The sequence below is a fragment of the Sinohyriopsis cumingii genome, unplaced genomic scaffold (assembly GCF_028554795.1).
Source record: "Sinohyriopsis cumingii isolate HCF-2022 unplaced genomic scaffold, ASM2855479v2 utg000881l, whole genome shotgun sequence".
Lineage (NCBI taxonomy): Eukaryota > Metazoa > Mollusca > Bivalvia > Unionida > Unionidae > Sinohyriopsis > Sinohyriopsis cumingii.
Window position 1 is genome coordinate 1140076 of NW_028315939.1, and position 15225 is coordinate 1155300.

The following is a 15225-nucleotide window of genomic DNA, read 5'->3' on the forward strand; positions in this document are numbered from 1 at the left end:
CATACAGAATTCTTGGACAAAGACAGTTATTGAAATTTTATTCGGAATTGAAAACTGAAATATTATTTTCTGTGGTTCAACAAGGAACTGTTGACGCATCAGGACAGCACTGACTATTGCCTACGTCATTGTCCTCCATCCTGGATTTTTTATCAGGACTCAACTCAGATTGATTTAGGACTTTTTTTTTCTAGGACTTCTATTTTTTAATTCTTGGATTATTTTTGGATTTGATTCGCAAAACCGTAAGTTCTTTTTCTCATTTGTACCTTGTTTTTCAGGGGAAATAAATTGTTTGTTAAATTTTGCAAAGCTTGTTTTCACTCTTTTCTTGTTGCCTTTATTAAGAGCCTAAACTCAACAGTCATGTAGAGAACTTCTATAATCCATAAAGTGCAAGTCTGTAACGCCGTAAAGTTTGTTTATTAAATCTCCAGTTTGTTTAGACTTCCATTAAACCAATACTTTTGAATTCTCATTGATAGACTCTTCATTGTTATTGGTCCAGTGTTTGTTTTCATTGTTCTGCTGATTCGGTTCCAATACGATTTTTCTAAGTCTTGGCTTTAGAATATTAACATAGTATTGTTTGAAGCTGTTGTACTTTTTTAAAATTAATTTTCAAAAGAATTTTTAGACTCCATGGAAATATTATATCTGGTAAATGTTGTGTGCGCATATATCGTCTTGCAGAAGGAAACATGTGTTCGATAGGCTTGATCAGAGCTTTTTCGTCGTCCGTGCGGAATTCTATATTTTCTAATCCTTGCATTTAATAGTCTCCACATCACTATCAGGTTCTGTTGCCACATGTTCCAGAAATGCTTTGTACTTTTTATGCGATGCGTCTTTATTGAGAAGTAGATGACCGAGAACGATAGGATGGCCATTTGTATTTTTCCTCACAACACTCTCATCAACAGTGTCACGTAAATGTTTTCAAGACCGAATGTTCGGTCAATGCCAATCTGTTTATTCTTTGTGTTTGTCAAGAAGTGTTTGAGATCCTTGCACTTGCAATTTGTTGTGTATCACAGTTTGTACGTAAGGGTGTTCATTGAACATTCCCAGCACATCTAAAATCTCATCAGCTACATTGGTGGTTTTGGCGCGGTTGATTTTGTCTCTTTTGCTGACATTATACTTCTGGTTTCCCATCACTTATACACTACAGAATTTTACTGATCACTGTCTTTTAATTTTTTTGGTATTTATTTAATTGTATCATGGAAAGGTGAGTGCGGTGTTGTTGTTTTTTTTTTAGAGGGGTGTGTGTGTGTGTGTGTGTGTGTGTGTGTGATCTTAGGGTAGTCTTCGGGTGTGTTGGGTTTTTCCTTTGGCGAGTACCGACCAGGGAAAAATTCTACTGAAGTTACTCGATATTTATACTATGCTGAATTTTACTGATTACTGTCCTCTTGTTAGATTTTATTTAAACGTATATATGAATCCTGGATAGGTGAGAGTGTTTTGGGGCAGCCCGGTGGTGTTATTGTGTATTCTTGAGATGTCAAGGGCTAGTCTTGGGGTGGTTTAGTCGCTCTCCCGCTGGTGCGTTGGAAAACCATATATTACGGGTGCGTTGTCACTACTGCCTGTGTTATCTTTGACCAGAGTGTGGGTGTTGGATTTTCCCGGCCTATTTTTAGACCGTCACATCTAACTTCCGAAAATGGCGGTGTGGAATCGACTGACTTTAGGAATGCTCATAATTATTACTTTCATTTGCATACTTGTTGATGGTAAGTTACAGGCATCTGTTAGGTTCTACAAAATGAGAACAAATAAAAATTTGAAGAAAAAAATCTGTATTGGTACACTTAGCTAATTACAGATGGAATACCAAAATGTGACTGAATACAACACAGACACATATTTTCATAATCACATATTTTCGATTGGAAGTGTATCTAATACTCAGTTTAATATAACTGTATATATATACTTTTATTAACAAATATGACAATTCGTAATAGTTAACCACATCATGAAGTAGGCGAAATCAGCTATGGTCATCATGTTGTTTAAAAAATTTCCAAAATTTCCATCACTTTGTTAGGAATCTGGCATTTAACTAAAGCTAGTGGTGAGTAAGTGTGTGTGTGTGTGTGTGTGTGTGTGTGTGTGCGTGTCATGGTCGTTTCTCATATTCTTGCGGATTCCATAATCTTGCGGTATCTAATATTTCTGTTTTAATAGACGCTTGCGCCATCTGCTGGTTATTGATAACAGTAGTTTTATTAAAAAGAAGTATTTGATCATAACTAATAACAAATTATTTCAACAATGTTTCCTTTTCAGGAAATAAGTAAGAAAATAATTAACCAGTAGAAAATAAATCAAAGATCTACTACTTTCCCTTTGACATCTTTCCAAATACAAGTCTCCTACATCTCATCCCGAAAACTGAATCACATTCCGTTTGGATAACAAGGTTATCGACTTAATGATGTTTGCACAAGTATAATAACTTGATTGGCATTGTTTACATATGACTCATCGCCAAAACAATGTTGAGAATAAGGGCAATTGTATTGAAACCTTGGCATCCTTCTGGAATGTTGCAGTTGTGTATGACTCTATCTGTTGATTTATCTGATGATATCTCAAAAATATGTACATGAAATTATACCAAAATGCATACTAGGTTATGAGAAAACCTGTAATGATTACGTAGTAAGTAATTACAGTACTATCCATTTATCTTGACATCCTCTGTAAATGAGCGAAAATAGATGAGTGATGTTTCCAGAAAACTTCACAGCTGCCTCTAGAAAGTACATCAAGTTCTTTGTATACACTAATAACAATCCAAAAATATTTAATATTTTAAAAGTATTACTTTTAAGTATTTTGCTATGAACAACAATGTAAAAAGGTTAAATATATTGAGATGGACTGTACCAGTTGCCACACAATTTTTTCTTATTTCTGACACTTTTGTATTTTCTAAAATGAGGACAGTAAATTGTTATATACAAGTAATTGTAATTGTTATATACAAGTAATATACACCACTTCCTTGATAACTTGCTCCCTGATAACTCATGAACCTAGTTATAATGCAGGGTAAAGCTTGGACTAATTTTGTTTTACTAGAAAATACCCAAAATTGACCCCTATTGGCTGAATGTGAAGAAAATCATGATCAAAATCAGTAACCAAAACCTTGATATATCTCTTGCTCTATCTTCAAAAATAGTAGATAGTACCCAGCAATTGAATCAGCATTATGAAGTTCTCTGCTTTTAATAAGAAGTCATATATTTTGTTAAAATTGTTTTCCGAACAACATTCTATATACACTGTTAATAACAATGTTCAGTGGAGATGTCACTTTTGCCTATTAGAGGCAGCAATTTCATAAATAAACACTGATTAAGTATGTTTTGTCAAGTGAAATTTGTGTTTTGATTCAGTCCTTTAGTTCATTTTAAGTGTAATATTCATAAATGCAATGTGCCCTCTTGTATTCTGTCATCTGTCTGCTTTAACAGCTATGTCCGCTAGCATTTCTGTGAGAACCTAATTAAGTGCCAATCATGATTTGATGTCTTACTTGTAATTGTATTTGTTGCTTTGAATTAAAAGCAGATATGTTTTGTATTATCACATTAATTACATCTTTTGTAGCAAATCAAAAAAAAATGGGTGTGGCATAAAAGAAACATTAAAGGCATGCAAAGCATACTTGCATAAGAGCTTGCGGCCCTGTTTGTGTGTCAAGTCAACTCATTTAAATTAATCAGTTGAACACTGTTGTGAATATTATTTGTGCAGAACATAAACTACCTTAAATTAGCCTACTCATTCACAAATGTGATCAAAGATAGCAAAGCAACCAAGTGAAATGAATACTTGGTAACATAAAAAGCTTTGATTCACAGATATGGTTCATTATGGAGGAGCGAGTTTCAGACTTGTAGTTAACTTAAAATTCCTGAATTGGCACTTTTCAAGAATGAGAAGTTTTCATATTACTGGGTACTTGCAGTGAAATCATTCATCAATACATTATGAATAGAACAATTGAAAAAATGACATAAATGTCTTCTTTTTTTCAAAAAAGAAACCTTGTTTGGTTGTGAATTGAATCAACAACAACAAAAAGCAGTGATGTAATGCACAATGTTTTGGTGTACATGTGAAGGCTGTGGAAACCAGTTCGAATAATGTTAATGATCTTTCATAGATTGGTCATCTTGAAAATGAAGGTAATTTATACAGAAAAGCAAAGAACTCCATTTGCAAAAGTGCTTTATTGTAAATATTCCCAAAGTGATTATAAAACGAACATTCAGCCATTAAATAACCCATTTCCCCACCACCAGCAGTTTTCTTGATGTCCAGTTGGGATGGCATCACTTCTTATTTTTTGGGAGGTCCCTTGGTAACTGAAGCCCTTGTTTGTAGTGTAGTCTGTATTTCTGGCCACTTTTGTGCACAAGTTTTCAAGGTACAGGTGTATGTTTGGACACTGTTGTGCACAAGTTTTCAAGGTACAGGTGTATGTTTGGACATTGTTGTGCACAAGTTTTCAAGGTACAGGTGTATGTTTGGACACTGTTGTACACAGGTTTTCAAGGTACAGGTGTATGTTTTGCACAGAACTTATAAAAAGTAGCTGGTTATGTTCAACAGCTGGTACAAACTTCAGTGTGTATTAAAGTTCCTTACTGAATCCTGTTTTTGTTGTTGTTGCAATTCCTGGTAAATATTCATCCAGCAGAAATAATATTCACAATCAGTGAAAACAATGCTTGTTCATTAGTGATTGATTTGCATTTGACAGCAAATCTAAGATACAGCTACCAGTTTGTAACTTATCTGGATGTAAGCATCTTCACTAGCCAAGGGTCATTGATCCATTTCACACTGACCTTTGGCATATATAGCTAACCAAAACAAGTTCTGCTTGCAGATGAAAGAGCTACTGGTGATAGCAAGCAATATTAATTGGCCAATGAGAGAACATATTATGGGACCTGTTGCATTTAGCATGGCAACGTCTCTGATGTCTACATGCCTTGACTTGGAAGAAAAAATTGTGTGTGAAAGGTTTAAATTGGATAAACTTACTTGCAACATATGTTGTTGTCTACCAAGTCCACTTTGATTATTCCAAGCTCTCTTATGTAAATGTAACAAGTATTCTGATTGGATCACTTTCTTTCAACTGCACTAAGCTAGTAATCAGAGCAAACCAGGTAAATGTAACAAGTATTCTAACTGGATCCCTTTCATTCATCTGCATCCAGCCAGTAATCAGAGCAGTTGACACTATTTTGTTCTGGGTTTTTCGAGGTTTTGATGTGGAACAAAGTAAAGTGCAAACTCTTGGCTTGCAAAGATGGCCTATAAGACCAAGTGAGTTTATGCTATGGCCCTGCATTCATTGTCCATCTATCCACTCTGGAGACTATATTTCTGATCCACCTTTGATTGAGCTTGTTACTACTGCCATATTTCTGGTCTAATTTTGATCAAACTTGGAAGGTAAGCTTATATCATCAAGGTCTTGGACAAGTTTGATAAAGAGTGAGATAAATGGATATTTTTGAGGTTATCTTGCAATCTGATTGGCTGATCTTGTGACTAATCTGTAGACCATATTTTTGTTCTGATTTCGATCAGACTTGGAATTTAACCTTATTTCATCAAGACTTCAGACAGTTTTGATAATGGGCGATATCCACACATAATGATAAAGTGATCTTGCATTAGACTGGCAGAGTTTATTAGCACTTTGGAAGCCATGTTCTGATCTGATTTTGATCAAACATGGAATACGGGGTTAATTCGTCAAGATCTTGGACAGGTTTGATAATGAACAAGATCCATACATAATAATGACATGATCTGACATTGGCATGGTTTTTACCTCTCTGGGGAGTGCATTTTTGATCCACTTTTGATTATTGTTGGAATATACCCGGTGGGCTTTCATTAAAGATCTCAAATATGGGCTGGTATTATCATGATCTCTAACTAGTTTGATAATGAGACAGAGATCAGTGTATATTAATAAGGTTATCTTGTGTCTGATTGGTTGAGTTTATTACATTTCAAGAGAGTATATTTCATTATCAGACTTATTTAAATCTTGCTTAAAAAATGAGACTGTTGTAAAATAGATCAAATTTATATGATATAATGGATTGGAAATAGTGTTTTGCTCTTACATTATTGGTACAAGATAAGTCTGCTTTGTGAAATAGTCAATGTTCAAGTTATGTAAGACAGGTAAGTAATATTAGTCCCACTTGGGTCACTTGAATTTATTATGCCAGTATTCATCACAGAAACAGTTACTTTCTTTCTGCTGTTTTTAGTTAACTTGTCTCTCACTTGTTTGTTGTTAGATAAAAAAAACAATTAAAAGCTTTATGTCAGTGCAGAATTTATCAAACAGAATTGAGAGGTTCATATAGTACACAAACACCATCAGGAGATTATCTTATCCTCCCCACCCACCCCAGGTAAAATTAAAAGAATTATTTCATCCCAGAACACAAGTACGAATTTACTTTACTGTGGTTACTTATGTTCTGCAAGTCTGTTCTGTTTTACTGATGGTATTGACCTTAGAGTCTGAAGTCGCCGCCATCACTAAAATAGCAAGGGTCTTGTAGAGCTACATATTCCAATATGTTAGCCGTATCTATATTTTGGTGGATCGATCAGATATTTCAGTGCTTTGTCCTTGCGACATCAAATTGGATTTTGTGAGTTGCCTTCCTTAATATGTAATTCCAGCTAACCAGTAGTGTGTAGCAGCGGTGCATTTTACATAGGCTGAATGTGGTGGAGGCAACTGACTTGAAAAGGATACTTTGTAATTTTAACATCGAAAGTATGACTATGTACCAGGGAGAAGCTATTACAGATGTATTTGAGTGAAAGGATGTATTTGTACAAAACACTGACTGGCAGTGGAAAATTGCTTATTTTTGAGCCCATTCATTTGTTTGCTTGCCTTGTCTTGATCTTGTGGAAACTCTGTTTAAATTTAACAATTTTAGTTTGATTGTATGCAGCGGCTTGCCAATGAAATTTAGAAACCTGAGGCACATAAATATCTGACTGATTTGCCAAGGTGTTAACATATTGGAACCTTAGCTAGCAAAGATAGCAGAACTATAGTATAATATACATGTAAAATAGAATTCCTTAAGTTTGTGCAAAGGAATTAGCAAAATCTGACGTTAAGTCACTACCTTCTTTAATTATTAATTGACAAGAATATCACAGATTTCTCATTCATGCAAATAGGTCCTAAGACTCCCATGGCCAAAAAAGTTTTAACTTGAAAATGAACCACTTGTCCACACATATTGTTCACTTCATGCATCTTACATGCCAATATTGACATCTTGCTGTGGCACATAGGCAGTGATTGGTGGTGCAACACAGCCGTTTTTTTTTTTAATGGACAGAATTAAACCAGCATGGAACAGAAGGTTGATGTATCTTTTATTTCATGAGTGTTTCAGGTGAAGGTTACCAATATTTAAGCAATGGACTATGCAAAAGATTTCCTCATCAAAGGTTACTTTCCATGTAGGTTATAACACAGACAAGCTTGAAGGTACAGAGCTGTACAGATACACTGAGTTCAGTGATGTGTGGCCGTTTTTCTTCCAAGTTCCAGATGGCTGCTCAGTTGCTATATGGACATTCAGTGCTGCAAAGGAACCTAACTCCTGTGAATACACCACAGTAAAAGTGTAAGATTTTCATGGAAAAGGATAAAACAAAACTCAATCTTTATACTTCCCACAGTGTATTTTTCTTGCATTCATTAGTCAATGCTGAGACATAGGTATATGAATACATTTTTTTGGCTGCAACAGTGAAAATGGCAGACATGTTGTAGTGACAGTTTTTCTCTTTTATAAAGACTTTTTAAAATTCATATTATTTTTTTGCAGATTGAACCTTTTTTTATTGATGTTGATCAGTTACATTTGCTTCAGTTGTAAAGTTTTTCTTTTGCAAAATTATGGTCCCCCCAATAACTTGACCTACTTTGTTTTATTGGTCCTATAATGTTTTATCATGTACTCGTGTACTTTCTGTGCCCAGTTTTTCACTTCCAAATCAATAACTTTAGCTCAAACTGTTACCAAAACCACACAGATATTGCTTTGCCTTGTCATCTACTGTGTAGTAATAGGTATTTGGAAATTGATTAACAAAAGTTTAGAGAAAGAAAACTTTAAAATGAGAATTATATAATAAACTAGGGAAAAAGTTAATTAAAGCTTGTCACGTTATTATCCCCATGGTATTCAAAGAGGTGGTGATGATTATGTGATCCTGTCTGTCTGGGCATGCATGTATTGGGATATAATTGGGATATAATTGCATGCATGTACTGGGATATAACTGGGATATAATTGCATGCATGTATTGGGATATTATTGGGCATAGTCAGTAGATGCATACAATGTTATTGGAATTAGGATCCATACTTTGTTGACCAAGTTTGAGGTAGGGGGTGGAGAGATATACATATTTGTGTAATCAGTGACTGTCTTTCACATGGTAGGCAGAGTTGCTGTCTTTTAGAAATGTGTGAAAAATGTTGTTGGGATTTGCTATTTCTTCCTTAAATACATTTCTGTTATGGCTGTATGGTCTTAAACTAAGTAACAGAAAAGAGCAATAGCCAACAAGTTTTGTAAATTCCACAAATAATTTATTTCCTTAGAATACAAAGTGAAAATTTAAAAAGAACTTCCAGTATTGTAAATTAAGTCCCAGATAGTCCTTAAAGTTCTTTCATAAATACAAATGTATAGAGTTCCAATTGAGTTCCAGTGGTGTTTCAGATATATTCCAATATTGAATATGTTGCTGTGTCTGTGGCCTCTAAGGTGCTTATGCACCAGTGGCTTGGATTGTGGCAATGTGTTTACAGTCTTTTGATGAACCACAATGTCCTTGTCTGAATTCACTGTAATTTCAAATTTAATGTTTTAGAAAAATAATATTATTGAGAACTTTTTAATTGCAGTGAATATTAATTTGAATAAAGAAATTCACCAAAATTAAAAAATGAACACAGCAGTAAGACTCATTATGCGTCAGAGGTTAAGGCAGAAATAAATAAACCTTAAGTTTTATATACCCCTCCACTTGACCTAGATCACAATTATGATTTTCTGGAAATACTCAGCTTGATGGAAAATTTTCTTTCTGGAACTTTCTAAGGTCAGAACCAAGATTAACTCAAACCAAAGTAAACATGTTTAGATTTAATAATTATCTGAATGTTTAATCTATAATCATAAAGAAGTATTACGTATGTTTATTTTGTTTAAAAGTAAATCTTATTGGTCAGGTATACCATTTATCAACAGACAAGACAAATTAAATAAACATAATAGTACTTAATCCTAATATATCAGGACCATTTCTTTGCAAATCCATTCTTTCCAAGTTAAAATTTGTTCATAAAAGCTAAAAGTTTTCTGCACACATAGGTGAAAGCCAGACAAGAATTATTTTCTCTTGGATAGTGATTGGTGCCACATTCCATCCATATTTCAGTTTCTACTTCTGCTTGTGCTGGGAACAACACTGTTTTGGAGACCTAAAACAAATTCCAGTATCACCTGCTTAGGTCACTAGTAGGTTCATTCAAATGATGTGTACATGACACATTATATGATTTCAGTCACTCACTGTCTAACGTTACATATTAAAATTTGTGACATGTAAGTTTTATAGGCATTTGCATTGTTCATAAGTGTCCTCTTCATGGTAAATTTACGCGATGCTTGACTGAATTTACCTGTTGAGGTGATTGTTTTGTTCTTTTATTACAGGTGTTAAAAATATCGTCAGGATTAAATGCTCTGAGTAGAGATGTAAGCACTTTAACCTGGCTGTGCATTGTCATACTATGTATCTGGAATGTGTGGGGTGGGTGTGATTCATGCCATATATGTACAACATTTACGCATGTTGGACAGAAAGCCAGTGAGTTACATCTTGACCTTCTATGACCTTTCAGGCAGATCAACAGTTATCCGCATCAGCTCAGATGCAGATAGGTCATAGGGATCAAATATCCCCTTAACGATCCAGTCATCTTGAACTTGGTAAGACGGAAAGGGTGACCCTGTTCTGTCAAGACTGGACTCTACTATATGATGTACATCATTCACAGTCAACACCAAACCTGAGGGGACTGCTTATAATGATCAAATATCATGTATATCCCATTTTAGCATCATGAACTTGGCACTGGAACTAAGGTGATGATGGACCTGTTTGCCAGTCCCAGACTCTGCCATCAGATTTAGATCATGCAGTCAACACCAAATCCAAACCAGCCAACACCTATTCCTAGGAGGATTGCTTGCAAGGATCTGATATCAACATTAGAGCACAGGCAGTCACAGAGTAGAGCAGATCCAGTATTGTGCATTGATGGACCCATGGCTCCCCATGACTCCCCATGGCAATTAACACCTACTCACCATAGAAACAGTGAAATTCATCAACACAGTCTTTCAAAATCTCTGTCAAACTCCCATAGGCTAACTTAGAACCCGAAAGTCGGTGAATCCCTGATACATAAACATTACTATTTTGATGTAATTGATAAGTTAATATATATATATATATATATATATATATATATATATATATATATATATATATATATATATATATATATATATATATATATATATATATATTCTTTATTTGTCAAAACTTGTTTTATGTAGTAAATATTCTTATTATCACATCTTCTGCATGAGAAAATGTGAGACTGACCTTGACATTAGCTACAAGATGGAAATAACACCTACATTAGATGAAAGAAACTGTAGCCAGGTATGTAGAAGAAGAATGCACTATAAATGTTAAATAAAGGTGTTGATATGTGTATTGTGGTGAGATTGCAGGGCATACACTTTGCAGAACATAAAGCATTAGGAAATGAACGCAACCCATTATCAGTAAATTAGCTCCCACAGAGTTACAGTGTTTTACCCAGCCACCAATGTTCAATAAAATGTCTTGTATTTTTAATTCCTCTCTCAGTTTTGTGCCTGTTGGCTAGTGCCTTGCAAATTTGATCTTTCCTGAACTGAATTTGACTTTGTCCCTGGAGTTGAGCAGTTGGATTTGTAATACCCCAAGTATGCATAATGGAAAACATGCCTTTTCTTTCTACTGATCCAGTCAGCTTTAAAGCCATTATTGTTTCCTTTTTAACACCCATTTAGGAGGAATTCACTTTGTTCATTATAATGGGAGACACTCTGCCACTTTTACATGGATAATACATGTTATTTTGCAGGGCCTCCTGACCATTGTTCATTAACCCTTTCTGATTATAAGGTTATCAGTTAATTACAGTATGTGCGTGCGTGGTATGGGTTTTCATTCGAATCTGTACCTGCTTTGGCCAATTGCTCAGGAATCTCTTGGTGACAAACTTTCTATGCATTGGAACTATCTGGATGTATGTGCTTATCCTCCAACAGATCTGCTCCCAAAGATCGTGAAACAGGTTTGGATCATATCAAACAAGCATTGAGCATAAAAAAACCTCTTTGAATAAGTTTTAAATAGAATTGCTTGGGTGAGTGTTTGAGGGAAAGTGGAGAGTGTTTTCTCTCAGTGGGATGAGTGGGAACACATCAAAATGCATAAAGCATCACTACCCCAATAGCTGGCTTTCTTGTATGGCCAATACCTCAATAGCTGGCTTTCTTGTGTGGCCAATACCCCAATAGCTGGCTTTCTTGTGTGGTCAATACCCCAAAAGATGGCTTTCTTGTGTGGCCAATACCTCAATAGCTGGCTTTCTTGTGTGGCTTTTTGAGGTGAAGATGCTAGCTGCCATCATGATGAGGATTACTGATCCACAACCTGAAATGCATTTCATTATTGTGAAAGGAATGACAAACAAAGATCACTTATATTCTGGTAGTCCTTGATCTGTCACAACTGACATAGTTTGTTAGGCACCATTTGAGCAGCTGTCAAGAGTATTGTTGGTTCACCTATCATATAATACTTGCTTCTCAGTTGTTCTTACTAAAAACAGCAGGCAGAGTTACAGTAATACTGGCCTTTTCAGGTCATCCATTTCTGTTGCGATGGTTTCATATCATTTGTGATGGCCTCTGCTTTCATTAGCAGGGCAGTTGAGCATATCCTTCCAAAACAACTGTTAGCTGATCAACATTATACAAAGCTGTGAGATGGAAGGCAAAGATGACTGTCTCTAGCTTACCTTGAAGATCTTGATTTGACTTGGATGGATTTATAGCAGCAGTGCAAAAGGCTACCACTCAGGTCATTGCCATTTTCTCAGTAACATGGCTTTGTGACTTGTGCTGGATTTGTTTTCCTGGGCACTTTGTCTAGGCATTGAAGCCAGTTTATATCTGAAGCATTGAATTCACCTCAGATACCTTAGTAAAACAGGGATGGACCTTCTCTGGAGTTTTAAAGGGTTGTAACTCTCTCCACCCCTTACCTAATTTACTTAATTCACTATGTGAAGAAGAGACCAGGTTTCAGAGCAGAATATTTTTATTCAGTGTTACTTACCTGATTATAATTCAGATGCACCCTTCTAGCCTCCATGCAGTTACAAGAGTGATCTCCCATGGTCAGGCACGATATTGGCAGATCATGCATTCCACTACAGTAGTTACAGAAATATAAAGGGGATTTGGCATCAATCCCTTGAACTAAAGGGATATCACTCTTGTCTGAATCCCATCTGTGTGGGGAGATAAGTTTTAGCTTTTTTAAGACTAAAATATAACTTACAAGTTTTGGACTTGTTATGTAGAGGTTTTAGTCCTAAGGTATTATGATTGGGTAAGTATTATCAAAGATATTTTACTTAAAAAACTAGTTTCCAACAGTGACCACTTTCTAGGTCAGCAGTCAGCTGCTATTTTTTGCCAAATCATCATGGCACCAACTAGTCTGTGTTACAAGGTACCTCTCTTGCATTGCCACCTATTTAACATGGCCAGTGGTCAGCATATTGGTGCTAAAAATGTCAAATTTAACCCTCACAAGTGGGGTTTACAGATAGAAATCTCATGAATAATTGGTTGATTTCAGAATTCAACACATTGACATTTGTTTGAGAATGCTTGTAAAGAAACTAACTTTAATGCAAACAAAAATGTAAGTAATCCGATAATCCTTGTGTTGTCTGTTTCTTAGATGCCAGGGTTTGTCAATTTGATAATTGATGTCATTTATTGATACTGCTGATCATTAGGATGACAAACGCTGAGAAAGTTCAAGTCGTTATGACATCGGGTCATTGTAAAGTTTGAATGGTACATTAGCTGTCATAGGTTCTTTTTATTAGAATATGAAATGAAAAAGAAAAAGTTGGTCACATGAAAAGATCGCTTTGAAAGAGTACCTTCCTATAACCAGTTGATTGCATGACAAGATCTCTATGAAAGAGTATCTTCCTATTTCATAGAATATGAATTAAAAAAGAAAGAGTATTTTCCTATAAACTCTTGGTCACATGACAAGATCTCTTTGAAAAAGTACATTCCTATAACCAGTTAGTTGTTCACATGCCAACATCTCTGAAGAGTACCTTCCTATAACCAGTCAATCACATGACAAAATCTCATAATTTGTAAACGCAAAGCATTTCTCGTGATAGCTACAAGTTAGATTGACAGTGGTGTCTTTGTCATTGAAGGAATAAACTGTTTCTTAGCCATTCTTAGTTTAGAAAGAAAAGTGAAAATTTGACTGAGCAAAAAGAGGGAGGGTGCAGTAATAATTGTTGAGAAGTTAAATGTAAGAGATTTTAAAAAATTGTCAGTTATACAATCCACAACAGTGGGAAAATGAAATGACTGTACAATGATACCTGAGCCACTTTTTATTCATACTGAAAAGTTTTGTAAATAGTTTTGCACTAAGAGTGATAATTATTCATAATTATTTTAAAAATCTGTAATATAAGAGTTATCACATTGATTTTGAGTGCCATTTTTAAATGAAAATATTAAATACATATAATTTAGTTTAAAATACAATACCTGGTACATGTATTATTACATTGTTATATGACAATTTTCCCACCTCCAATTAGTAAATTGATATCTAGAATTAAAAAAAACAACATGATTTCAATCTTATACCAAGGTACATTTCCAGCAATTGCAATATCTTCCTCTTTTCCATTGACATCATACATCTGTACATAATGTATCATGGCTACTCAACACTTTTGGTATTTCAGCTGTCAATTCTAACCCTTTTTGTGATGTATTGGTTAAATGCTCCCGATTTTTTTTATATAATTTTTTTATTTTTGTTTATTTTTGTGCATCTGTGCCCATATTCATTGTATTTTAGGGTTTTCAGTACATTCTGAGCAAAGCCAGGGATAGCACTTTCTGTTCTGTTTGGTGTATATTTGTAACTCTCTCTCTCTCTCTCTCTTTCTCTCTCTGTCTCTCTCTCTCTCTCTCTCTCTCTCTCTATATATATATATATATATATATATATATATATATATATATATATATATATATATATATATATATATATATATATATATATATATATATATTCAGATACCTGCAGCATGGGAGCCTACCATTCATCAATCCGCTGAATGAGACCTTTCCATCGGATTTCTTTGTCTACAGAACCAGTTTATCAGGCTTTGACATTCCACTCACCAACACAACAGTCCTAACATCCCTTACCAATCCTCTAGCAGGTCCATGGTATGGGGTGGCTTACCTCCCCTACACAGACACCCGAGTTAAGCCAAAGGTACAGCTGTCTTTATGGTATAAAAAGTGTTGAAAGTTAATCAGTCATAACTATAGTGGTAATTTCTTGCCATCTTTAAAGCTAACAAAAAACTCTGACACAGTAAATTAAATATATGGATTATTTTCTTCATGTTTGTTTTTGTTTAGTTATAAGGAAATATTTCATAAAATAAGTGGAAAATATTATTTTGTCATGAGTGGTGAGAAATTTATAGATTTTCTTTTTATTGCTTAGTTTTAAAAGCAAAAGTCGTAGATCTGCAGGGATTTTTTTGTTTGTTGCATATTAATGTCATTTATGGCTTATTTACAATATTGATTAGAAAGGGTCCGAAATTTTTCCATAGTTTATGACTGACTTTTGACAAATTTAGCTTGTAGATGTGATGTTTCAAATTGTGTATTTTGTCAAATT

At 34.7% G+C, this 15225-nt stretch overlaps 1 protein-coding gene across 2 annotated transcripts in view; it reads left to right on the plus strand.

The window, feature by feature from the left end:
- Nucleotides 1–1663: 1663 nt before the first annotated feature.
- The window catches only part of LOC149773128 (transmembrane protein 8B-like), a 49936-nt gene continuing 36374 nt past the window's right edge, over nucleotides 1664–15225 (plus strand). For both annotated transcript variants that reach the window (XM_089946779.1, XM_089946777.1), the window contains exons 1-3: nucleotides 1664–1742; nucleotides 7565–7727; nucleotides 14604–14808. In XM_089946779.1, coding sequence (XP_089802905.1) covers nucleotides 1673–1742; nucleotides 7565–7727; nucleotides 14604–14808 — 438 coding nt within the window. In that variant the 5' untranslated portion in view covers nucleotides 1664–1672. The remainder of the gene's footprint in view (nucleotides 1743–7564; nucleotides 7728–14603; nucleotides 14809–15225) is intronic.